Source organism: Sebastes umbrosus, chromosome 2 (assembly GCF_015220745.1).
Source record: "Sebastes umbrosus isolate fSebUmb1 chromosome 2, fSebUmb1.pri, whole genome shotgun sequence".
NCBI lineage: Eukaryota > Metazoa > Chordata > Actinopteri > Perciformes > Sebastidae > Sebastes > Sebastes umbrosus.
This window is the reverse complement of record NC_051270.1, coordinates 6,425,656-6,452,105: the sequence shown is the minus strand read 5'-3', so window position 1 is coordinate 6,452,105 and position 26,450 is coordinate 6,425,656. Positions and strand designations below refer to the sequence as shown.

The 26,450-nt window shown below is 38.4% G+C and overlaps 2 protein-coding genes across 2 annotated transcripts; both read right to left on the bottom strand.

Moving 5' to 3' along the window:
* Nucleotides 1-3,479: 3,479 nt before the first annotated feature.
* On the bottom strand, nucleotides 3,480-13,278 carry LOC119478382 (adhesion G-protein coupled receptor G1-like). The gene is made up of 12 exons (XM_037753102.1): nucleotides 13,221-13,278; nucleotides 12,938-13,049; nucleotides 11,020-11,110; nucleotides 10,632-10,760; nucleotides 8,569-8,742; nucleotides 8,420-8,474; nucleotides 8,241-8,332; nucleotides 7,095-7,213; nucleotides 5,980-6,260; nucleotides 4,893-4,995; nucleotides 4,411-4,736; nucleotides 3,480-4,310 (listed from the first exon to the last, which is right to left on the bottom strand). Exons 1-12 carry the CDS (start codon nucleotides 13,276-13,278, stop codon nucleotides 4,198-4,200), a joined length of 1,653 nt encoding a protein of 550 aa, XP_037609030.1. The 3' UTR covers nucleotides 3,480-4,197.
* Nucleotides 13,279-14,392: 1,114 nt separating this feature from the next.
* Nucleotides 14,393-26,115, bottom strand: LOC119503104 (adhesion G protein-coupled receptor G3). The gene is made up of 14 exons (XM_037794682.1): nucleotides 26,052-26,115; nucleotides 24,677-24,747; nucleotides 23,996-24,226; nucleotides 23,631-23,799; nucleotides 21,660-21,819; nucleotides 21,333-21,455; nucleotides 20,536-20,655; nucleotides 19,426-19,465; nucleotides 18,947-19,041; nucleotides 18,054-18,169; nucleotides 17,485-17,753; nucleotides 16,975-17,080; nucleotides 15,310-15,638; nucleotides 14,393-15,193 (listed from the first exon to the last, which is right to left on the bottom strand). Exons 2-14 carry the CDS (start codon nucleotides 24,726-24,728, stop codon nucleotides 15,081-15,083), a joined length of 1,923 nt encoding a protein of 640 aa, XP_037650610.1. The 5' UTR covers nucleotides 24,729-24,747; nucleotides 26,052-26,115; the 3' UTR covers nucleotides 14,393-15,080.
* Nucleotides 26,116-26,450: the final 335 nt, after the last annotated feature.

Below are 26,450 nucleotides of genomic sequence, written 5' to 3'. Positions count from 1 at the left end.
TCTATTCGTGGTGTTACGGTTACGGGTGCCTGGAGCGGCCAAAAAAGGCAAAATAAGACCTGTAGTTCAACAAGAATTTGATATACCAAGTCAAAAACAACATTATATTATACATTATATGAAATTCAGTTATAACAAAGTTTTAAGGTATTCTACAGTAGTGTGTCTTTTATTTTAAAAAAGGAGCTCAAAAGTTAAAATAAAATCAAATAATCATATTATGTCCTGTCATCATATGTCAGCTGGAATTTCTAATTGATTCCTGTTAAGGATGACACTGACTATAACCATAACACATTTAATGTGATTTTACTGAACAGTTTTTGAGAAAATTAAAGGGAAAATCAGCTCAAATTACATTACTGTGTATGACATGCAATTAATCAGAATCAGATATACTTTATTGATCCATGGGGGAAAATTGGGGAACAAAAACAAAATTCTTTTTCCATTTTCAATGGATTCCTGTTCTGGATGACGGTGACTATGTCCATGTCAAATGTTCTATTCTAATTCTGTGAAAGCAACACTAAACGTATATTTTTTTCTGTACCATGAATGCAGCTTCTGGGTATTCAACAATAATTTGATATACCAAGTCAAAAACAACATTATATTATACATTATATGAAATTCAATTATAACAAAGTTTTAAGGTATTCTACAGTAGTGTATTTTTTATTTTAAAAAAGGAGCTCAAAAGTTAAAATAAAATAAAATAATAATATTATGTCCTGTCATCATATGTCAGCTGGAATTTCTAATTGATTCCTGTTGAGGATGACACTGACTTTTTCTGTACCATGAATGCAGCTTGTGGGTATTCAACAATAATTTGATATACCAAGTAAAAAATACATTATATTATACATTATTATAATTTTTTTATTATTTAAAAAAGGGAGCTCCAAAGTGAAAATAAAATCAAATAATCATATTATGTCCTGTCATCATATGTCAGCTGAAATTTCTAATTGATTCCTGTTAAGGATGACACTGACTATAACCATAACACATTTAATGCGATTTTACTGAACAGTTTTTGAGAAAATTAAAGGGAAAATCAGCTCAAATTACATTACTGTGTATGACATGCATCATTTATTCATTTTTTAACTGTAATTAATCAGAATCAGATATACTTTATTGATCCTTGGGGGGGAAATTGGGGAACAAAAACAAAATCCTTTTTCCATTTTCAATGGATTCCTGTTCTGGATGACGGTGACTATGTCCATGTCAAATGTTCTATTCTAATTCTGTGAAAGCAACACTAAACGTATATTTTTTTCTGTACCATGAATGCAGCTTCTGGGTATTCAACAATAATTTGATATACCAAGTAAAAAATGCACTATATTATACATTATTATAAAAAAAAATGTGTTTAAAAAAGGGAGCTCCAAAGTGAAAATAAAATAAAATAATCATATTTTTACCTGTCATCATATGTCAGCTGAAATTGAATAATGGATTCCTGTTAAGGATGACACTGACTATACCCATGACAAATTACATGTGATTTTACTGAACAGTTTTTGAGAACATTAAAGGGCGAATCAGCTCAAATTACATTACTGTGTATGACATGCATCATTTCTTCATTTTTCAATTGTAATTAATCAGAATCAGAAATACTTTATTGATCCCTGGGGGGAAATTGGGGAACAAAAACAAAATCCTTAATAGGTTATAAGAAATGTCCTATGTATTCCTATCCTAGGAAGAAAATTTGCCTTGGACATGGCTGTTCAGGATGATGGTGACTATGTCCATGTCAAATGTTCTATTCTAATTCTATGAAAGCAACACTAAACACGATTTTTCTCTGTACCATGAATGCAGCTTGTAGGTAAGAAAAAAATAAACATGCAGAGGTTGATGTGATGAAATGCAATACAACAGCCCTGTAATAAAAGTTCTGTTTTTGTTGACACGTTAGTTGCTTGTGTGTTGACTTAATTATGTTTTTTAAATTTAAATTGAATTTAATTATGAATTTCAGTGTTTCAAGAAAATTCCTGTCTGTGTGTGACGATCCGTCTTATCTGTGTAATTTGCATGTTGTAACATTTCAAAATGTATTTATTTTTTCAGCACTTTATTTAATAAAACATTACTATTCGAAATGTCAATGTCAGGCTATTTTATTTATTTTTTACATGGGTTTTGTAAAAGGAAGATGGCTCATAAAGTAACATGACAGTTTTTAGCAGAGCAAATACATGAAATGTAATCACATGACATCAATGCTAATGAGAATACTTGGAAAAAAAATAAAACATATCATCTAAGAAATAATTTAGGTAACAGGACTGAACATTGAGATTGACATTCTCAGTCATACAATATGATCAAAAATACAGAGTGAGAGAACCTGTTTTTGGTCTTCCTATGGCCTTCAGGAGACTCAAATGATGCTGTTGATCATGTGATTTGTCTAATGTGACAAATTTTTAGAGGGGAACAAGACTGAGTGAAAACGTGGGGACACGACTAAAATGTGCATTTTAGCTAATACAAGAATTAGCATAAAACAGGTTCTTTAATACTTGACATCTTAGTGGATTTTTGTCATTTTTAACACTATTTTCTCATAAGACACTTTAACTTATCAGCATTTAACGTAAACATTTTCAGGTGTAGCAACAAACCAAGCTAAAGCACAGACTTCAGTCTCCATGATATAGCCTAAAACTTTGAGTTTGGTAGATGAGTAACATGATCCTCTGATTAGAATTTAAAAATATATACATTAAAAAAAACATCAGCTGACAGATCTAGTAAGTTTGATGAATATAACATAGATCAAAAATAAATATACTTTTCCCCCTAAAGGTATCTCTTGAATCTGATGGTTTTAGTGAAAGTGCAAGCCAAACAGGTTTAACTGTTGCCCAACCCTAAGCCAGAATGACCTTTGACCTTGTCTTGTTGGAGATTCAAAGGAAACTGATAACAGCTTTGGTGAACTTTCACATGGGAATTTGCACCATTGACCCAGTGGGCAACTCCGGCGTCTGAAAAGTGAAGCCGATGCAGAAATGCTTTAAACTTCTGATTTTATAGTCTGATTGTATAGAAGTCTATGAGAAAATGAACCTACTTCTCACTTGATTTATTACCTCAGTAAACATTGTAAACATGAGTTTATGGTCTCAATCGCTAGTTTCAAGGCTTCTTCAATACAGCATGATGTTCATTTAGTAAATAATGGTCCCATTTAGAGTCAAATAGACCATAAAGCAGGGGATGCTTTAGGGCGTGGCTACCTTGTGATTGACAGGTCGCTACATCGGCGTTGTCCGGTCTGGGAGTTGTCCATGTTTTCATCTTACAACTTTAACCCTTTCACAGTGTGTTTTTAGTTCATGGAAGTTAATTATAATCTTTTTGGTCGCCCAAAAATGTCTTATTCAGCGTTCGGTTGTGCTTAGCGCCACCCTCTCATGTCACTTCTGGTTGCAAATAGTCAAGATAGAGACAGCCAAAAGCCAAGATGGCGACAGCCAAAATGCCAAACTCGAGGGTTCAAAACTGTAGTCCACAAACAATAGGTGATGTCACAGTGACTACATCCACTTCTTACATACAGTATATGCATTGGCCATAGCAATGCTAACCTTTCAGGAAACAGAGAGCCAGGGAGTCCAACAAGACACTACATACTGTCATACTAGACAAAGATGAGCTTGTTTCCATCCATACTGTGTCGTTTTTGTTAGTGAAATGTTGTGTTTTTAGACCTCAGGGCCACAGCACGGTTTCTGTGAGGGTGTTTCTCAAATGTAACGAACATCTGTTCAGCCTTAAAATAAAATTAGGAGCGACCAACACCTCCAGGCAACACTTGGTCAGGTTTCACTGTGTAGGCGCTGCTTTAACATAACTTATCATGACTTATAATACTCACTTTTGCAGAAAAGACAGTGAGAGATTTTTTTGTATTCAGTGATTCACCAAAGATACTATTAGTCTGTCCATATCTGATAATACTGTAACCATAAGAATCATAATTGTAGTAACAATAAATAATTAGAAGGGGTTACTGCTCACGATGCATGTTAAATGTAAAGAAGTTTGCAAGACATGAGCTGATGAAGTTATTGTTAGTTATCATTTAACTGGATATGACTGGAATACAAAGGCCAGTATCACCTAATATAGACAATGGATAATATATTGTAGCTGTGAATATCAGTTATTGAAACTGGTAGTCATCACTTTCTGAGAGGAAGGGTCTCTGGAGGAGTTATTGTCAGATCGAGACTTGCAGCTCAAAGCCACGGACCACAGGAACATACATACTCCTACAGTAAGAAGAAAGAAAAGAAAGGTTGTGAATTCTTCCAGCAAATCATACATACAAGCACAGTTGATACTGTATATGAGGATCATGCAGATACTGACCCTGGAAGGAGTTTAGTATGGTGAATATGTAGATTCCAGAGAGGGAGAAGTAGGTGGTGCTCATTAACGCCCAAGGTATGCCCAGCACACAGCTGAGGCCCAGTACCGTGGCACAGTCCTTCCATAACTTCATCCATTTCTCTTTGTCCATCTTCTTCCAGCCACCGCTGCTTTCAATGCCTACAGTTCCTACCCTGAGCCCCCAGAGCTTAAACACCACCAGCCCCAGCATGCAGGAATTACACAGTATCACCAGGCTTGGGATTACCACGGTGGTGGCATAGCTGATGAAAAGCCTCTGTGGGAACTGGCTTCTCATCCAGCATCTGCAGGTTATTAACAGGTCATCTATTTAGATCAAGTTACCTTTGAGTTCCAAATAAAGAAATCAATGAAATCACAGTGTACATTTATGCGAAGAATTCAAACCTCCCGTGTGGTTGAATATTTTAAAATCATAACAATGAATCTTGGTTTCTTACATCTGCGCTGTTGAATTGTAGTTGTCGGCATCCCTCAGATCCAGACTGTATTTGCCATAAACACCTGTATTCCCACAAATCAATACAATGAAAGTTGGAATACCTGCAGAAAGACAAGACAGATACAGAAGTTACTTCAACAAGCCCCGACTACGGTTTAATATGCCTGCGTGAGCACAGACAGAACACTATTATATTCTCGTTTTTTAATATTATTTTATTACATTCAAAGGACAAAATAACATTTATAAATAATAATATACGTATAATAATAATAATAATAATAATAATAATAAATACATTTACAATTAGTTCTTATCACGCTGATGTATGTTCAAGTGTTAATTTTTCTGATGAGTTTGGTTTTAATTAGTTTTTTGATGCTATAAAAAGTCTATCCAAAAAGCAAAGTTCGTAGGAGTAAGTAGTGACCAAAAGCAGAGCTGAAAGGAGAGTGAATATTGGTTTTACATTCATCAGGTGGACAGAAATATGACAATGTATGTTGCTAATGCTAATATTGTTCTGAATCAGCTGGATGTGTAAATTAGCAACTGTTTGCTGTCAGTTTTGCCATATCAACTTAAAAGGTAAAAATATGTCAGTTTACAGCTTGTTTCTGCTGCTCCCAAGTGGCCAAAAGATATATTGGTACAGGTTTAAAGCCCTTAACATTTCAGTAAATTGAATTACCACAAACCAAGTGACACACAACGGTTGCGTGCTACAACATGAGATACAAATACTGTAACCTCAAAACATTGCTCTACTGCACCGCTAGTGGTGAAAAAACCCCTCAAATGGGTACGTGTAACTTGTTGAAATTGCTCTAAAATAAAAATGTGCATATAACAATGTGAAAACATGAATATGGGACTAATACTGACCAAACAATTTATTATAAGCATTTACATTACAAAAAAATAATTAAAGGCTTTTTTGTAATTGAAAAAAAATCTTTCATAAATAGTCCTTTTCCATATGAGCTGTTCACACAGGGTATTTTGATTAAACCGTATATAGGAAGAGAGCAAACTCCTAAACCTCAAACATCTGACAGAAACCGTCTCAACCTGACTCCACTCACCCCATCCCACCAGGCTGAGTTTGAGCAGGTATCTCCTGACGTAGATGTTGAAGACTCGGACTAGCAGAAGGTAGAGGTGGAATCCCTCCAGAGCCGTCCAGCTGAAGGTGGCCAGCAGGGACCAGTGTAAAAAGAGACCCAGACCCCGGCAAACCCAGTCCTCCTCATCCTCATTCAGCTGCCACACCCAGAAGCTGCACAGCAGGAAGCTGAGGTGGAGGCAGAGCAGCGCTGCTGTTAGTTGCAAATGCACACCGATGGCCTTTTCTGGACGCCGCCGTCTGAAAGGGAAACAGTGGACAGTATATTATGATCATTTTTGTATTGCCTATTTAGCAGATGCTGTATTTCTGACCTGAATTCTACAGGTATATTCACCTCAACACAGTCTTATGAGCACAGTGGACTCCCATTTATCTCACCCAAACAGTTTTGATGTGACCTTTATGTGCCAATTCTTGTTCACTTTGTGCAGGCTGACTCGCTACTGGGCCACACTGACCTTAGACTTTGTCCTGATTCTGCTTTCTTTACCATATTACTACAGTCTAAAGGTAGTGGTATGCTCAAGACAAACTAGTTTGTGTGACATGTAGAGATGCAGACATTTATAGTGTTTGCAGTTGTTTTTTTGCAGACAAAAAGTGACAGAAATAGTTGTGCAAACTGAATAAAGAGATGTTGAAGGAGAGGCATAATTGTCAGATCGGATCAGGTCGGTTTTGGAAAGTTACAGAAATTGTCGGATGCATATCTCCTAGTTCTTACGTGAGAAAGGTGTGGGGGGGAGGATGGGTTTCTAATGCTGTTCAACCATCCCACAAGCACTTTTAGATCTCTGGAACTTCAGCATCACATCAGAAACCACTGGTGAGGTGGTGTTTGACTTCTAATCACGACAGTCTGTCAATTGTGGTTTGCCTGTTTTAAACCTGCGTCCTGGCAGCACGTTAGCTCAACCACAGAGCTTGTTTGAGCCAGAATGTTTCACGACAAACACTTGCAGCCTATAGCACCTATCTTTGCCAACGTCATAACAAAACTGACACACTTCCAATAATAACACACAGCGACAGTAACAACCACATGTTGCTTCAGTTCCTTGAAACACTCACTGTAGACATATATAGATGATCAAGCTGATGACTGTGAAGAAGACCGAGAGTGCTGACCCAATGTAGGTGATATAGCTGAGGTTCACAGCATCACTTTTATCCACTGACAGTACGGGGTTCTGGAACAGAAACACAATAAAAGTCAAATTAAAATGTAGTTTAAGTTCAGAAGTCTGATCAGTAGTAAAGGGTAACTTCTGTACTTTTCAATCTGGACTACTATTTTCCATGTTTTTGTGTCTAAGTGACTAACGGGAACAACAATTTTTGAAATTGGTCCAGTATTGAGGGAGAACGCTGCAGCCTGGCACTCGCATTTCCACCGTTGTCTTCCGGCAATACGTCACCTCGCCAGATTTCAGAACGAGGCTTGTCCTTGAGAGAGACTCTTTCCATGATGTCAGACACTTCTAATAACAATCTGTCATGGCAAAACAAGCACTTTTAGTGGACGTAAATGGGGGTGCCAGCTTGCCCCAATAGGATTACATTGCAGCCTGTGAGCAGCTGCCCTTTACAGCGTTCTCCCTCAATACTGGACCAATTTCAGAAATTGTTGTCCCTATTAGTCAGTAAGACACAAAAACATGGGAAAATAGGGTCCAGGTTGAAAAATACCTTTAAGTACCACTCTATGCCTCTATAAAGTCTGTTTCCATTCATCTTTTTTATGCATACTTTCAGCCTGTGCATAAAAATACTGGAGTGGTGCTGTGAAGTGCTCCAAATTAAAAAAAGAGTGAAATATTGCAAAAACAAACAAAGTTTTTAAGCTTGGCTGAGGTAGCAGGGATTAATTTGCATTTTGCATTGCATTATTTGCTTTTGCTGATTTTCTGGAAATTTGGTAAAAATGTGTGCTATATTAGGATGGAAACCTGACTGACAATTTTGTACCAGTGACAAAAACAATGTACCTTCAAATAATGATAGCATAGAACAGTTCAACTAAAGAAATCTGTATGGTAACTCAGGCTTAATTGGCAGTTTGCTTGCTAACATTTGTTGCTCACATTAGAGTGTTTAAACACACTGTTAATTGCGGTTCTCACACTTTTGCTATTGTGTTTTGAAAACATCCTCTAAAGGCAAATTAATTTGCACGTAAGGCAGCATGTGGCTGATGAAAGAGAATGATATATTTACCACAAGCACAGCAAAGAAGCTCAAGTGGTTACAGCTGCAGATAAATTCAGTCCCAGTGTTAGTTGTACCACATCCGTCTGTGCTCCAATTACCTAAAAACACACAAATATAATGTATGAATCTGAGTTCATCTTTTTATTTAAGAGCAAAAAGACTGCAGGCTGCCATGTGTAGCCTACCTGTTCCATCATTTAACTTTGACTCCTGCCAAAACACACAAGCTCCATTTCCCACCTGAAACATTGAAAAGTGTGTTCAAAATAAGATGAAAGCAGATTGATACGTTCTCCAACTGTAATGCTCTCACATGCTGGTTGTCTTATTCTACCTGATTGTCGTGTTTGAAGATTAATTTGATGGGTTGTGAGAGGTTTGTGATTGCGACATTATGGCTCCCTGCCTTCACTGCCAGGACTAACTCCCCTAGGATAGTGCCTGGCATGTGGACAGACTGGTCTGGTATGATCAATCTCCTGCGTCCTGATCTCCGCGGGGGACTCAGCTGAAATGACAGATAGAGGTGGCAGAAGAGACACATGACATTACAGAATACTGGGCTGTGGCTAATTACAGGTAAATCAGCTTCCTCAATCAACTTCTCCTCCATTTTCATAGCACGCAATGGCTGACTGTGAGTACAGAGTTCATGGAAATCAATGCAAATCAGCGGGAACGGAAAGCGCTACCTTGCGTAATTATACACAGGGAGCTAACTTAAAGCTACAGTTGGTAACTTTTGGCAAATATGATAAAATGTTATTTTTATAAACCTGTCACTATCCTGAGAGTAGTACATGAGACATAATCTGTGAAAAAAATCAGGTTCCTCTGCCTCTTCTTAGTGCTCCTAATGGCATTTACAAGATTTCACAGACCAGACGAAAACAACCAATCAGAGCCAAGGAGTCTCTAAGGCAGCTGTCAATCATCCGCGAACTCCCGTCAAACTAGGCAGCGCTGATCAAATATGAATCAATATTCTGTTACTGTAATGCCTATTTATCACCTCAAATGTTTTCAGCAACATCTTGTAGTGTTCTGTTTAGCTGTAAAATGGGAAAGTTTATGACCCGGCAACCATGTTGAAAACAGTCGAGCCAAAACCAAACACCGCCCACTGGCTGGAGCAAACTTTCTCATTTTACAGCTAACAGTACAACAACGGGACACTAAAATATGTTCCTGAAAACATTTGAGGCGAGAAATAGGCATTACAGTAACAGAATATTGATTCATGCCTAGATTGACCGTTTGATCGAAGTTCGTGAGTTTCACGAGCCGTGGTTGACAGCTGCCTTAGAGACTCCTCGGCTCTGATTGGTTGTTTTCCTCCGGTCTGTGAAATCTTGCAAATACCATTAGGAGCACAGGAGGAGGCAGAGGAACATGACATTTTGTTCAGATTATCTGTCTCATGCACTACTGTCAGGACATAGTGACCGTTTCAAAAAATAACTTTATTTTATCATATTTGCTCAAAGTTACCAACCCAAACACCCAAAAACTAAATAAATTATATATTTCCTCCCTAGGCTCTCTATGGTCCTGGAAAAATGTTTCTATCGAATGGCGAGCGGAGCACCCCAAAAGTGAAAGCATATCAGCGAAAACAGACTTTGACGTAAGTCTTGCTAAACAAAACATTTTCTGATTATCCTCTCGTGCTGGAATTTGTTGTGGGTGCACATGCACGTACAACAAATTCATTCATGTGAAACGTTTTGTTTAGCAATTGTTTGCAAAAATAGCTATGTTTGGATTTCCATGAGCCAACAAATGAATACAAGACGCTTCGATAATACAGTTTTTTCTTACGTTTTATAACCTGTTTCGCTGTCTTTTTTTCAACCATGTCTCCCTACAAAAATATAAACTACTTTGGTTTAGTAAAAAACATCATTATTAAAATAAGTGAACATTGACTTTTGGTTTCCTACGGGACATAAACAGCAGTCTCCTTGGTGAAAGTCTGGTGTGACCCATGCATCCACCCCGACCTCCTTACTATGCGGACCTACAAACGTGTCTATGATATCTCAAAAACAAACGCAATCTGTGACAAAATGTGTTTTCCTCGGAACGTAATTCACGATGCAGTTTTGTTGTATGGGAACGTCATTTTTAGGGAGACCAGACTGCTTTTTTCGTTCGGACTCTGTCAAAAGTCTGTTTGAACTGATAGGCTTTCATTTTTTGGGTGCTCCGCTCTACTTAACACCATTCAACATCAAAAACTTTTTCTGGGACCAAGGAGGGCTTAGGGAGGTGAGTGCTATATACAATTTGTATTGTTCTCCTCCTTATCCATCCTCCTGATTTGCCAAAGCTCAAAAATGACCCACCTAAAGAGGTCCCCTGTGGCTCAAAGTTTGTACCCTCAGAGCTACTGACCTTGAAATAAGAGCTGTTGATCACAGTGGCCACCAGCTGCACCTCCCCCTCAGACACCGATCCTCTGCTCCTCTGGAGAGCTGAGGCTGGGATGTGAACGCTGTGCTCATGAGTGGGACTCGCTTCAACCTAAAAACCATAAAGTAAAATTATGCAAATTATTTATTTGTTTATGGAAATTAACTTGTTTTTATACATGATCCAAAGAAAGACAACACAGTGGAAACTAAAACTCAGAACCCAACTGTATGTGTGTGATGAAGACGAACTAAAGCTATTTTTCTCCTGTTGTGTTCATTTGTTAGTGCATTTCATACAAAACTACAGATTGTTTGAGAACCAGATGAGACAAGAGCTGGGAAAAAAATATGAATAAATATGACCTCACCTCTTCAGACGTGCTCACCCTCCGATAAAAGAAGTTATGCATTGGTGAACGGGTTTGTGCTCTACAGCTTCCAATTGTTTCCTCGTAACACCTACCAACACATATTTCACATATATAAGCATTTCAGCAATCCAAACAGTCACATCAACGTTAGTATTGATTTTAGGTGAACAAACAACACAGCTAAGTTGTCTTTAGGTAATACGCAATAGCACTGCCGAGTGAAAACCTTTGACATTATTTTAATGATTATTGGACACAGCAGTGTTGTAGTCAAGACCACCTAAACCAAGATCAAGTCATGACTTTGAGTAGTTGAGACCAAGTCAAGACCAGACCAGACCCTAGTCTTACACTGCATGACACACTTACGATTAAATGTGGAACATGCACCATAGGCGCTCCTCAAATTGATCTGAAAGATCCACATTCCCATAAAAACACCCACAGAAAACAAATGAAGAGCCCCTCCATTCTCCTCTTTCATATCCTTATATACAGTGTGTATGTATACTGTAAGTGTACCATGAGAAATGTCTTGATCAAATAATCAAAAGGCATCGCTGAGGTGAATTTTATGTGTGGGAATTTTCCTTTGTTTTCTGTGAGCAGTCACAGTAATGATGTTAACACATAAATCCGATGCACACACAGTTTAGTGATATCTCTAGAGTTGTGGTCTTGACATAAAATCCAGATTCCTCTTTTTTTGAAACGGAGACAAGGCCGAGTAAAAATGTTGTCAATTCTGAGACGAGACCAAGGCTTCAAAAAGTGGTCTTGAGACCGACCTCGTTTGATCTCGAGTACTACAACACTGGTACGCAGTCCTTTATGGGTTGAGAAATGTGTACAGCTCTCAGACTGTTGAAGACATTTCAAAACTCTGACCTGAATACATAAATGCACAGTCATGTAGTTCCTGAAAAACTGACAAACAACAACAACATGGTAAGATCCAATATTTGATTGTTGTTGTTGTTTATGTGCTTATTTTGTTTCAAGGTCTCACAGTGGTTCTGTTCAGACCTGGTATTAACATCCGTCCTGGGTAATCGGATAACAAGTGGCCAGCTCTAAGTACGGGTGTGAAAGCACTCAAGATGCATTGAGATCCGATCTTTCAGACCACATTCAGAAGTGGTCTGAGCCACGTATGGCCAAATTCTTTTAGCAGTGTGTACGCGAATGTGTCCTCGGCCACATTACTACTCAACTGACTTCCCGCTGGGATCCGCGGAGTCTCACTGCACGTCTCGTGTGAATAGACAGGCAGACGCGAGCCTCGCGGCATGGAAATGGCTTCTGTATACTACAACTGTGTTTTATTAAAATGTATTACACAGATTTGTTGAATACTCTATTCTGATTGGTCAATCACAGCGTTCTACTGTCTGTTATTTTTTTTTATAGCAGACCGTTGCTATGTATATCCGACCGTTGCTATGGGCGCAGTCCTGATCTCGGACACTGGCTGACCATTTTTGTGTCAAATGATTGATTTCTTAAGGAAATAGCCGTGTAATAAGAGCTGCGCTCCGCTCCGCGTCGGGGTGCGGCATTGTCCTGTCGGGGTTTCTTTCACAACAAAGACTGGCTCGATGTACATTATCTGCTGTATTAGTCATGTGCTTATTTACGTACGTGTTTAATACGTGTTTATTTGCATATAGAGCAGGGAAGTGAGATCAGATCCCAAGTGGTCACTGGAGACACATGTGGAGACGCATTCTAATGCTAGGTGTGAACTGACGTACTTAAAGCTGTCCACTTGTGATCGGATCACTCAGGACGCATGTTAATGCCAGGTCTGAACAGGGCCAATGATGTCAGAGCTATCCCAGCATTCCTTAGACAGCAGGGAACAACCAATCTTATTACGAGAAAGATGAAAGATCTGTCAGAATGTATGAGTTACCTGGTCCAGGATACACGGTTTTGACACTCGCTGAAGACACGTACACAGTCTGTCAGAGAGACAGAGAGACAAAGTGAAAGAGTCAAAGACAGTACAATATATGGATATAAGACTGACAGGATCAAATAAAACTTGTGAAATAGGGGTCAACTTTGATCACCACTTGCCTGGGTAAAAGTCCCTAACACCGGGTGGCAGAGGGCTTTGAGTGAACAGTTAAAATGGCATTCACTTCATAAGCACACAATCACATAAAAACACAATAAATATGTGAAAAACTCACCAACAGCTTGGGTCGTAGGAAACCATACAAGTGTGACGAGAAAAAGAGTAATCCACATCGCGTCTCGCTGTTCCTCAAACACACATATGTTGTGACTGCTTCCATGCACGGCATGAGGTTTGCTCTATGAGCAGGGAGTTTCACATCTACATATATCACATGGTGGTGGCGGGGGTGGACCAGAAGTGATTCATGAGTATTTTACTGACCCAACTGTTTTACATATAAGCTGTCGATGTTCATTCGATGAGGATCTCTCATTGATCTGCTCATGAGAGAATAAAATGTCACATTGTTGTCTGAATTATCACTGAGAGAAGGAAAATAAAATCTCCACCATTTACAATGTGACTGATAGTTTATAGAAAGAAATTATATCAATATTTTACTATGACTTAATCTCAAAGATTAGAGAAAAGAGGAAGTATCCAAATGTTACAGTTTTCCTTATAAAGGAGAACACAAGAAAAAAAAAAAGAAATAGTCAAGTCATAATCGTCAACATGTCTGAGACTTAGAGCTTGATGGGGAAGTGATACTCAGACTACAACCACACAATATTTTCCAAAGTTGGCAGCACACATGGTGCAATTCACACTTGGCTTATTTGTGACTGCTTTAATATGTCAGCTGAAAAATTCAAAGCTATGCATATGATTTCAAAGATTTTAAACCATTTGCAAATAGCAACACGTGACGATTCTGGTCTATTCTGATATATTAAAGAGGACCTATTATGCTTTTATGCTTTTTCCATTTCTTTTAGTGTGTTATATAGCTGTTTTTTTTGTGCATGTAAAAAGGTCTGCAAAGTTACAAAGCCCAAAGTCCACCCAAAAGGGAGTTACTCTGAAACACCTTGCTTGAAGTCCCGCCTTTTCTTCCGTAACGTGGTGATGTCACCAAGTAACACATTAGCTTAACGGACAGTTTAGCACACCCTCAAACACAGCTAGTTAGAGCGGAGCTGGAACAAAGTCCGAAGAGTTTGGTTCGGTTGACCAATCACAACAGAGTTGGCCAGCTGACCAATCGGAGCAGACTGGGCTTTTTCGTATGGAGGGTATAGCTGCTGCAGCACAGCCGGCATGAGAAAAGTAAAGTGTTTTTTAAACATTAAAGCACAATACAATACATAATACAGGTATGCCCCTGAAAATAAGCACAATAGGCCCTCTTTAAGACTTTATTCAAAAACACATGTACAATATTCTACAGTAGGAAACAGCTTTACTTAAAGGGGACATATCATGAAAAACTCACTTCTTCAGTGTCTGCCAACCCACAAACTGTGAAATAATAAGACAATCCAGTCAGTCTAGACCAGAAAACATGTGACAACAACAACAACAAGCCATTCAGATGTGGCTCCCCTTCCTATGTCACATGCAGGCTCATTAGAATATACCGCCCACAGCTGGAGAACTACCTTTGAAAAGGTGCACCGTAATTTTCTCGCAAGCCGATCAGAGCAGACTGGGCTTGTTCAGGAGGGGTATCTTAAAGAGACAGGCACTAAAACGGAGTGTTTCAGACAGAAAGTGAATACAGGTATATTCAGACAGACAGTATGAGAAAAATAAAGTATTTTTTTAAACAATAAAGCATGTAAACATGTTCTAGTAGAAGCCCCAAAATACAAGCATGAACCTGAAAATATGCACGATATGTCCCCTTTAAATCACACTTGAAGCTAAACCAAAAAAAGCATGTTTAAGTGAGGACAATTATGAATTTACAGAGAACAATGTTTACATCAACCTAACATGTCAGGAGGGTTACATGTGGGAGTTTCTGTTGCTATGCTATCAATGATTACATCAGGGCTTTATCAACTGGACTAATGGCAGGAAAGAAGGTCTATTCATATTTGACTCCAGAAGTCTTCACAGCACTCGAAGTCAGTCTGTCCTCCATGTCTCTCTTTCTCTGCTTCTTGGCAGACAGACAGATCCACAGGAAAATAAAGAAACCTTGAAAAAGAGACACATAAATGATAAAACCATGAGTTTAGTTACCGGTAAAAGAGGATATTTGACAAACCTGTCTTTGAACAGGGACAAACAACTACTCAGAAATGACAGCAGACCTTGTGTGGAGTTGAGGATGCAGAAGAGGTAGAGGATGGGGTAGTTGACATATCCTGATCCCAGGAAGGCCAGGCCCCAGGTGGTCCCCATCAGGCAGGTAAGACCCATCACAGTGAGGCCACTCCTGCAGGTCTCATTGAACCTCTCGGAGTCTCTCGGAGTCTTCCCATCGGCCTCTGCCCCAAGCTTCGTGTTGCTCCTGAACACCTGTTTCATCTTGCAGATGTTGGACGCCACCACCATCAAAATGCCAGAGTTGAAGACGAATATCAGGGTGAAATACACCAGGTTCAAGGAGTAGAAGAAGGAGTCATCAGTGATCCAGCAGCTGAGGGACAGGCAGGTAACCCAAGGGACTGTCACAACATGGTTTCACAACAGATAATGCAGGGGACACACAGTACAGTATAGGGATATCATGATATCAGAAATTTACCAGTGAAATTCCATGATTATTGGTACCAATTCGATACCACGGTAAAAAACAAAAGGATCTATTATCTATTTTATATTGCTGTGAAAACATCTCCTTCAAACAACTTTAAGTCTATTTATCCAGATTTCTCACCAAAAACTACATTTTGTAAGATTACATTTGAGCACGTCATTATAACGTTACCTTCGCCTCATTTTTACTGAATGGAGCCTGAACGCATCATGATGTAAATCAATGGCACCTCCTGTGTTGAAGTCGCCAGGACGAGAGCTAACGTTAGCTGTTAGCAGCCCGTAACAAGCACGGTCCTGCACGGAGCTATCTGCTAACGTTAACTAGCTCTCGTCCTGCCAAATTTCAACACAGAGTTGTTGTTCGCAATGCAGTTTTATCAGGAAAAAATAGTGTGCGCCCCCTGGACGCGTTGATAGTGAGTTTACTGCGTCCCATAAACATTTTCTATCGTCCCCGGGACGACAGAACTCTGTTTGTCTCGAGCCCTGATCGTACCGAGTACCGTCACGTTGACTTGGTACCGGTTCTTGTGGCATCCCTAGTACAGTATATCAAAATTTAAATAATAAATGAAATAATATTATCTTATGTTTAAAGTTACAGTCATTAACATTTTTATGACTTTTTACTATTTATGGTTGGTATTTTTTCAGCAGTAGCCATTCGATGTACAGTATTTACATTCTGTAATTACCTCTTTAATATAATAGTTTTCATTGTTAGTGGCGGAGTCCGCCATTCCGTTGTGGTATTCAAATTACCTTTACTCACACGTTACCGTTTTTCATAACCGTAAACCACCTTGATGTTACCACCAGTAACCATGGGGGTCGCCAAATTAATCAAGATTATAATTTTAAGGCCTTTTTCATACAAATTTGATACAAGATTATACTTACATAATATGTTCTGTATGTGATATACAGCACATGTCATATAAATCTGAAGATATTTATCATCTACATTATGTCTCCTGTATGTGACTGATAATAACCTTGCATATAAATCATATAAACTTAAGTAAAATAAACATTTTGTGATAAACCTGTGTGAAAATGTTAAAACACTGTAACACAAATGCGCAAACATTGTATGATCATACAAAAGTGTATGAATTACAAATTGGGATTTAAAACAAAAAAAGGCTTTGGATTCATATAGTAACAATTGATTATTTCCGTTATCTTGACAAAAGCAGTTAGGATTGACTTACATGGCGTTAGTTTGGTTTGTATCAGCCATGGTCATTTCTGTAACTCCGTAAAACTGTTTGAAGTCCTTCACTCCCAAAGAGACCAACACGATTACACCAGGGATCCCTGAGAATCACACAAACACAACCAGTTTAACAGCATGTTAATTCATGTGTTAAGATGACAACCTGCTGCTGATGTACTTTTCATATCAAGCATACGCAATATGGCATCACATCGAGATATTTCCAATGATGCTACAATGGAGTTTTGATTGCAGAGAATATATATTTTTTTTTACCCTGCACCAAAGGAAAGCATCACAGAGGAGGCAGAGATGCTACTAGCCCTAGCTATGACCTCTGGTTCAGTAGCTTTCCGTGGAACTGTGACTCACTGGGCTTCCTTAAAAACAGTTTCCTTTATTAGTCTGCAAAACTGAAACATCCTTCCTCCTAAGTCAAACTGATGTCATCAGACACTGGGAAACCCCGTGGTAAATACAGTGTAGGCGCTCTTGCAGCACTCACCCCATCCAGCGAGAGACAGTTTGACCAGGTAGTGTTTGAAGTAGGTGTTAAACACCTTTATCAGCAGCAGGTAGAGGTGAAGCGCCTCGATGGCCATCCAGGTGAAACAGCAGAGCAAGGAGTAATGCATGAGAGCCGCGACGAACACACACACCCAGTTTGGCTTCACCGTGGCCCCCCACTCGGTCAGCAGGAAGGTTGTATTGAGCAGAAACAGGGCACCGCTCAGAGACACGTGGATAGAGATGGAGTAATCCATCCTGTGGTTTCTGAGAAAGAGATAGAAAAGGAACCGCACACAGGAAAGAAAGGTGCTTCTTGATAATCAGACAGGATTTGGCTGTGCTATTTCTTAATATGTAACTGCAGCATTATGATCTAAAAAAACACCACTAAGTTTTAATCCTTTTTAGCTTTATCTCCTATCTCCTTGTGTGAAATAACCCAAACTATTCATAAAAGTGAATTTTCTCAATGAGATTCTTATTTATTTATCTATTTATACTACCTCCTGTGTCTGCCTCTGTGTACAGACAACACTGAGCTGCACAGAATACATGTATACCTACCGACTGAAGACGTATATCACGAGGGACAACGCAGTGAAGAACGCAGACAGGCCACAGCCTATGTAACTGATGTACGACAGGATCTCCCAGTGGATTGCTGCAATTGGGTCCCTCACCTGCAGAAAATATGGAATGGTGGAAACTATTTGCAATTTACAGTTTCACTTCTGCTAACATCTGGGAACAAGCCAGATAGTGATTTCTCATACTGGGTTAAAGCTTCAGTAGGCAACAATTCTTTGGCATCTTTGGACAAAAGTTTCGTAATAACCTTTCAGCATATTGTAATTCAAGTGTTCTGAAAGGAAAACTTCTACACCTCCTCTTGGCTCTGTTTTCAGGCTTTCAAAAATCTAGGCTGTGACGGCAGACTTTGACCAATCACAGGTCATTTCAGAGAGAGCGCGTTCCCTATTGGCTGTGCTCCGGCTGGTGGGCGGTGCTTGGTATTTCCTCAAGAGATCTCAACATGACTGCCAGGTCACAAACTTTCCAATTTTACAGCTTAATAGTACACCACAAGATGATTCTGAGAACATTTGAAGCGAGAAATCGGCATTACAGTAACAGAATATTGATTCATAATTGATCAGCGCTGCCTAGTTTGACTGTTTGGTCGGAGTTCGCGAGTGACGCAGAGGCACATGTTTTTTTTTTCAGATTACGTGTCTCATGCACTACTGTCAGGATATAGTGACCGTTTATAAAATAACTTTTTTTAAATCATATTTGCTCCATTTCTACCCACTGCAGCTTTAATACCAGTACTGAATAAAGATGATCAAAGACTTCTGCTGTGTTCTTTTATTTCCTGTACGATGCTTAATGAATAAAGGCTTTACTTTACAATAGGTTAATATATCATCAGGAACAAATCAAGTGTGTCTTCTTACCAGTAGGATGGCAAAGGGTGTTGCATGGTTACAGTAGCAAACAATGTCAGTTTGGCTATCATTTGTCTCACATCCATCCGTTTTCCAGAGCCAATCTGGGAACATGAACATTATAACTTAGTTAACTTGATCAGGTCTTATTCAGCTGGTCGTCTAAACAGCAAGATCAACAAAAATAATAAAAAAAGTCTTTATATATATATATATAAACACATTTTTAAACATGATGACACATAATGATTGGGCAAAGACAGACTATCACAAAGTTAATCATATAACAGAGATATTCTGCTGACTTGCTTATCTTGCAGAAACTTTCAAATGTTTACAATTTTGCATTTTTTTTGTTACAAATGTGAAACATACTGATGTGTTTTCTCCGATTTGTGAGTGAGTTAATAAACAATAACTAGAATATGCTACAGTTTCAGAGCTTTGCTGTTGATCGTGCTGTAAGCAAGGACTGATACACAACCTACCATCTTCATCAAAATAGTGACACTGAAACCGTGAGCCATTCTGTAAAAAATACAAAAACATAGAGCTGCATTAAAGTTAACAATTCTACATGCCGCACAGTCAAAGAGATTGAAGTCCGTTTTAACAACAACATTGTGATCAAATCCAGTGAAATCAATTATTTTAAATCCCTTTTACAGCTAAGAAGGGTTTCAGGGCGGTGGTGCTCTGACAAGTTTGTGATGAATTCGAACAGTTCACAAAAGGGCAGTAGTTCCTTATTAAGGAAGTGGAGGACAGCCACAAATGAATATATGTCACCTTATATTTGGTTGACACGTTGTTGTACAGTTAGTCCCACCGAGGTGCAACTAAGTTTAAACCGAGTTGTTAAAATACAAAAGCATGAAAACAATATCCAAACTTCCACTTTAGCTATGCTTGCCATGTGTCATGTGCCATCATCAAAATAGAGTTAAATCATGTCAAGTCAATCTTATTTATATAGCTCTCCCAGTTAGCACTGCCGCCTCACATCTAGAGGGTCACAGGTTCAAATCCGGTTTGGGGCCCTTCTGTGTGGGGTTTGCATGTTCTCCCCGTGTTAGCGTGGGGTTTCTCCGGGTTCTCCGGCTGCCTCCCACAGTCCAAAGACATGATTAGGATGGATGGATGGACAATCTGTACAGCCAACACGTTCTCATCCCAACTCGTCAGATACTGACGCCTTGGCGTCACTTCCTAACGCACTAGGTAGCCCATCATCAAACTCTCATGCCCCACTACAGTCACAGTAAACACTGATGTTTCAAATAAAAAAAAAAACCCACTTGGTTAGGTTTAGGAAAAAACATTTGGCTTAAAATGACTATGGTTGTTAAGAGAAAGTGAACTTGACGCGGACGGGTTTACAATGTAGTTACTTGAAAGCCTGGTGCGTCTCATACAGACGCTAAAGGGTGCATTGTGCGTTAGTGTAACACGCTGAGAGGTGTGGCAAAGTGCCGGTATTTGATGCCCTGGTAATGAGAACAGGCAGGTACAGCACACAACACCGTCTATCCTTAGACCCACGGTTGACCATCAAACAGGTCGATGTTGAAAACATGTAGGCACGCAGACAGACTTACATCTATATCTGTGTGTGGAGTTCTGAAAGTCATCTTGATTGGCGTCTTCAGATCCTTAAGGCGTTGTTCGCCCAGTAGCTCTATCCTGAGAACCATTGATGAGATTTCTTCCTCTTCAAACTAAGAGAGAATTTCAGTACAGTCATGAAAAAAACACAAAAATGGTAACAATTAATTTCACAGGTCCGCAAATGTCATGGTAATTAGGTGATAATCAGCAAGTAACCTATTTGAAATTTATTTGTTATTACTGCCAAATTACCCCAATATTTACCTCAAAATTGATCGAAAATTACTTTATTATAAACATTATTTAATTATATTCCGCTATTTCCCAATAGCTGGTAATTTATTCAATACATTTCCAAGAAAAGAATACAAAGTTAATTGATATACTTTATTTCCATGTCTAACAGGTTACATTTGTGTAGACAGGAAGTCCCACAATGGTGAGATTTGTACCAGATAAGAAGTGTCTTCTATTAGTTTTGGTTTTCCACTTCTGATGAGGTGGAAGCGGCTTCTCAAGCCTAAGGGCCCTATTTTAATGATCATATGCTATTTTAGCATAATGATGAATAAATAATGTTTATAATAAAGTAATTTTCAATTAATTTTGAGGTAAATATTGGGGTAATTTGGCAGTAATTCCAAAGACATTTCAAATAGATTACTTGCTAATTATCACCTAATTACCATGAAATTTGCGGACCTTTAAATTGAAATGTTACCAAAAAAACATGTTTACAGTATATATACAGTGGATGATGCAAGAATAAATAGAATAAAGGTTATACTTGGAACTGGCTGTGATGCATGTAGCTGACCACACCAATGACCCTCTCCTCCATTGGGATGGCGGCCAAGGCATGAGTAGGCAGCCAAATGTCAGGGATAAATGACTCGTTCTCAGGCAGCAGCTAACAGTGTATATGTGAAGATGAGGTTAAGCAGGGCAGTCTATGGTTTGCACTCAAAACACATTGGTCAACAAGATTGTTTTAACTGAGCACTGCCAGCCTAACATAACAAACAAAGACATTAACATGTTCAAAATCATTTTATCGTAATCATCACCGCTCCTTCTAAATGCATCAGCACCATCTTCATCGCAGCCGGTGTACCTGTGGAGCTGCTATCTGGATCCTGAGGTTGAAGAAGTTCAGATCAGCATCGCTGATGTTGACCACATTCAGCGACAAGAACTTCAGATTGTGGTCGACGGAGCCTCCAGACTCAAACTTGGACGTCCCCATGATGTTATGGATCATCTGTCTTTCCGCACTGCAGAAAGATAATGGACCTCAAACTTATTTGTTTTTAAGTGGCACATACGAGTGATTTAAGTGAATTTGTGGCATTCACCAATTTTCTCGTACTTACAATTTTCTCTTAAGTACAAACCATAGACTGTATATATAGATGGACTACTGACTGGAAACTATAAATGAACACTTGAACATACATCAGCATGATAAGAACTATATAAAATGACAGAAAAATTCATTTGACATGTACTTTGACTATTTAGTTTGGCCCATGTCCCATCCGCTAACTAATGGAGGGGGCATGATTTATGGCCTATACTGCAGCCAGCCACTGGGGGGGCGATCAAGATGCTTTGGCTTCACTTTTGGGGAGCTGTCATGTTGTCAATCCTTATATACAAACGGATTTCACGAGTGGTCCAGACCTGTCGTATGAGTCTCGCACTCATTTGACTTGAGAATTATAATGGCTTCATCTAAACCTGGAAATGCATCAAGGTCGGCCATCATTGAGGATGTTCCAATCCCTTACATGCAGACTTACTGTCCCTGTGATCTTTCACAGACTAATTAGGCTATAGATTTTACTTAGAACATTTACAGCTAATTTATTGCTCCCTCATGTCTGTTCTGTTCTTACAGTAAAAACGTATTTATATTTTCTTTGTTGTTTTATTTCTATCAGTCACATTCCGTGATGCCTTTACGCCTCAATATATCTATAATCAATATTGGAGCATCAGACATAAAATAAATTACTTATTTCTACACGTTCGACAGTTGAGATGCTGTGCATCATGAGTAATTGCCGTCTCCTCAAAAACAATGTCCCGTTTGCTGAATATAATTCCTTGATCCTCGCATCTCTCCCTCGCATCCTGGCTGGGAGGAGGAGCTAAGACGCGAGGAGTGTGGCTACCTCCGGGTCTGAGAAATGAAGCCAATGCAGAAGTGCCTTAAACTTGCATTCTTTCTTATAGCCAGCAGGGGGCGACTCCTCTGGTTTCAAAAAGAAGTCTGATTATATAGAAGTCTACGACAAAATGAGCCTACTTCTCACTTGATTTATTAGCTCAGTAAACATTGTAAAAATTAGTTTATGGTCTCAATCGCTAGTTTCAAGTCTTCTTCAATACAGCATGATGCTTTAAGGTGTGGCTACCTTGGGATTGACAGGTCGCTACCACGCCATTGTCCGGTCTGGGAGTATGTCCGTGTTTCCGTCTTACAAACATTAACCCTTTCACAGTGCGTTTTCAGTTCATCAAAGTTAATTGTAACTTTTTTGTTAACCTAAAAATGTCTTATTCAGCGTTCAGTTGTACTTAGCTCCACCCTCTCGTGTCACTTCTGGTTGCAAAAAATCAAGATGGCGACGGCCAAAATGCCCAACTCGAGGCTTCAAAACGGCAGTCCACAAACCAATGGGTGAAGTCACGGAGACTACGTCCACTTCTTATATACAATCTGTGGACGCGAGTGAGGGATGATGCATGTTAGCAGCTGTACAACTAATATTTTCTAATTGTTGAGAAAATATGTTTTAAAACTAAGTTTAAAATAATACCACTACTGACACCGCTAAATGTGTTATGTTTATGTCTGCTGATTTCTGGCAGCAGGACTAGAAGCCTCTATTCATCCTCTGGGAACCATGAATGTCTGTTGAGGTATTTCAGTCTTGACCAAAGTGGTTGACCGGACAACAGAGCGACATTGCCATCCCTAGAGCCGTGGCTAAAAACGGTATTACAGAAGACAGTGAACTAAATTGGTCTTCAGAGCAGCAGACAGAGGAGTACATGCAGCAGGTCTGACTTGCCTTACCTTAAAAAGGCTTTCTTGACTCCATGGTTGATAGTGAAAAGCTCTAAACATGAAGACTTAATGTAGAAGAGTTTCATCATGTCCTTCTGGTAAGAGCTGTCAGTATTCAGCATTTCAACTATTGGCAAGATGGTATTGTTCTCGCATGGGTATAGATGGCAAATGCTATCTGAGAAGAGAGAGAGAGAGAGAGAGAGAGAGAGAGAGAGAGAGGAATCAGACTTTATGCAGTTATATAATCAACCTTTTTTTGGAGTAATGGCTTTTGGGGATGGATATGAATCAGCCACAGCCATTTTCTGACCCCATCAGAGATAATGCGTACTTCGTATGCACAGAGTTGGCAGTCTGCTTGAGAGACTTACATTGTCCCATGCTGATCTTATACGCGGGAGGTGGTGGTGTCACACTGGCCTCAAAGCACTCAGATGATCCATTGAACCAGGTCACATTGCTGAACGTGCATTCAAAGAGGCATGGAAAATCGTTCGCCGAGCAGTTCACAGAACCAGACCTCTTGTCTACGATGGTAGTCATGTTAAAAATAGGGTCCATCATGTTGATAGCAATGTTACCATCTGAAATGTTGAGACAAACTGAACACACAAACAGGAGATGAGAAACAATTCACTGCATCTTCGAAATCTTCAGTGACAATGACATGAAAAAGGACTTTTTGCCTTTCATTGTATGGAGAAAAAAACATATTTAAGTACAAGAAAGAAAAATGGCAAGGCTTTTAAACACTGTTAAACTGACTGATGACCACATTCGGTTGGGATAAATCTAAGAGATGCTGAGGTACACTGGAATTTTAGACACCTACTAAGTACAATCAATTGATTTTCAACACTACTAGCTCTTTATTAACTTTTTTTTTTCCTTTTTGAACTCCACAGAACCGACTCTTAGTCAGTTCTTTTGTGTTCTGCTATGCTATAACTGACTGAAATAGTCTGGTTACGCCTTCATTTTCAGGTACACTGTTCCTTTAAGTTTATGAGAAATAAAATAAATAGCAAAAATAGCTAAACTAACATTCGTACCTTGGTCAGCCAGCGATTCGGACAGCAGCAGTAACAGCAGTAAGGGAACCATTGTACTTCCTCTGAATGAACTGGAATATATAAATATAATAATCATCATTAATAAATGGTAAAGTGATAGTTAATAATGGAATTTAAGTTAATAACTTATAGTTATTTTACTGTTAACAAACAATGAAATGATAACTAATGTTTGCTAATTATTATTAATTTGTGTTATTTTAACAGTTTATTGTTGCAAACATTATAACATGTTATATATTATATTAAGAATTTATTAATGTATTGATAAATTGGTTTGTAAACCATTGATAAACATTATTTGGATGGCTATTATAAAGTTGCAACTTGTGATTATAATACATTTTTAAATGGTTTATAAATATTTGTAAAGCATCTACAAACATTATTTATATAGTTAATACATTGTCAATGATTAATAACTAACCAATTATTAACAAAACAAATGTTAAAGTGTTACAGATATCTGGTCCATCTGTTTATGTAATGTTTATAGATGTTTTACAAACAATTTCTTAGGTTTACAAATCATTTTTTGACAAACTTTTAATAAATAGTTTACTAATGTAATCAGAATGTAGTTGTTATTGTCTCTTACCAGATACAATACAATATAGAATTCAGAAACTAATTATTTCACATTACACAACTAATGATAAACTATAGTATTATTAATAAATAGTAAACATTATTGATGAGCATTTCATTGTTTAACAGTAAACTAATTATTAAAGTTTAATTTACTATTATTTTACCATTTATTAATGATGGTTATTATAAAGTGTTACTGTAAAGGCGGACAAAAGAAACAAAAACAGAGCAAAGCTGAATATATGACACCCTCTGCTGTTCTTTCTATGAAATAAAATACCCACAAATATTAACTCACTCTCCAGATTCGAACAGTGGTAAAAAGGTACAAGCAGATCACCTCCTTTATCAAAGAGTTGCACTTGATTTTAACGATAATATAGTTAATAACATTTAAAAAAAGGATTCAAAGCCATTGCAGCAATAAATGATATATATTGCACAAAGACAAAAACAAATATGAAAATGAAAACTACAGAAACAATCTAAAATGAAAAACTCAAAAACATAAAAAACTCAAAAAGTAAAAATCAGACATGGCTATGGCTTTTTACTTTGCACCACATTGTTGGCCAAATGGAGGAAAATCTGTCATACTACAAAACTAATTAAAATGTAATGTAATAAACTTTTCTAGTTAGATTAAATTCACCAAAATGACTGTATGTCATCTTTACACTTCGACAAACAATTATACAATACCATTATAGTAATACCCAAAGTACACCCCAATGAAGCAAAACTATTAACATTTAATACTTACATTATTACTCAGTGGACATAAGTCTCTTCTTACCTCTGAAGTGAACAGGATGAAGCAGACAAACACTTGTGAACCGTGCTGTTTGAGTTATCTCATGATTAGGAGCAACATCGTGCTTGTGTTCGGTCCGCTGGATGTATTTGTTTTATGCAAATATATTTTGTTATCAGTGCAATAAAAGTACTGCAGGTGAGTTGACATTTTGTGAACTGATGTCACAGTCTAAATTCCACTGCTGCGGTAAACTAGAGTCTGTCAACAGAGATGCGATACCATGTACAATAACCTCATTTTGTTTGGAAAACCACTGAAGACCGTAAAGTTTCCAGGCGTACTGACGTGTCAGCCTTTAGTGTATTAGTAAAACTACTAAACAACATTAAAGCAGCATAGGCAGAT

Excerpts from the sequence above, each read along its gene's own strand:
- LOC119478382 (XM_037753102.1), bottom strand. The coding sequence starts at position 13,278 with ATGTGGATTACTCTTTTTCTCGTCACACTTGTATGGTTTCCTACGACC. Across the intron at positions 8,475-8,568 it reads TCTTCAAACACGACAATCAG|GTGGGAAATGGAGCTTGTGT; the intron begins GTAGAATAAGAC and ends TCAATGTTTCAG. Across the intron at positions 4,737-4,892 it reads TACAATTCAACAGCGCAGAT|ATGCTGGATGAGAAGCCAGT; the intron begins GTAAGAAACCAA and ends AATAACCTGCAG.
- LOC119503104 (XM_037794682.1), bottom strand. The coding sequence starts at position 24,728 with ATGGTTCCCTTACTGCTGTTACTGCTGCTGTCCGAATCGCTGGCTGAC. Across the intron at positions 24,227-24,676 it reads CGAATCGCTGGCTGACCAAG|TTTGTCTCAACATTTCAGAT; the intron begins GTACGAATGTTA and ends TTGTGTGTTCAG. Across the intron at positions 19,042-19,425 it reads TCACTATTTTGATGAAGATG|ATTGGCTCTGGAAAACGGAT; the intron begins GTAGGTTGTGTA and ends TCATGTTCCCAG.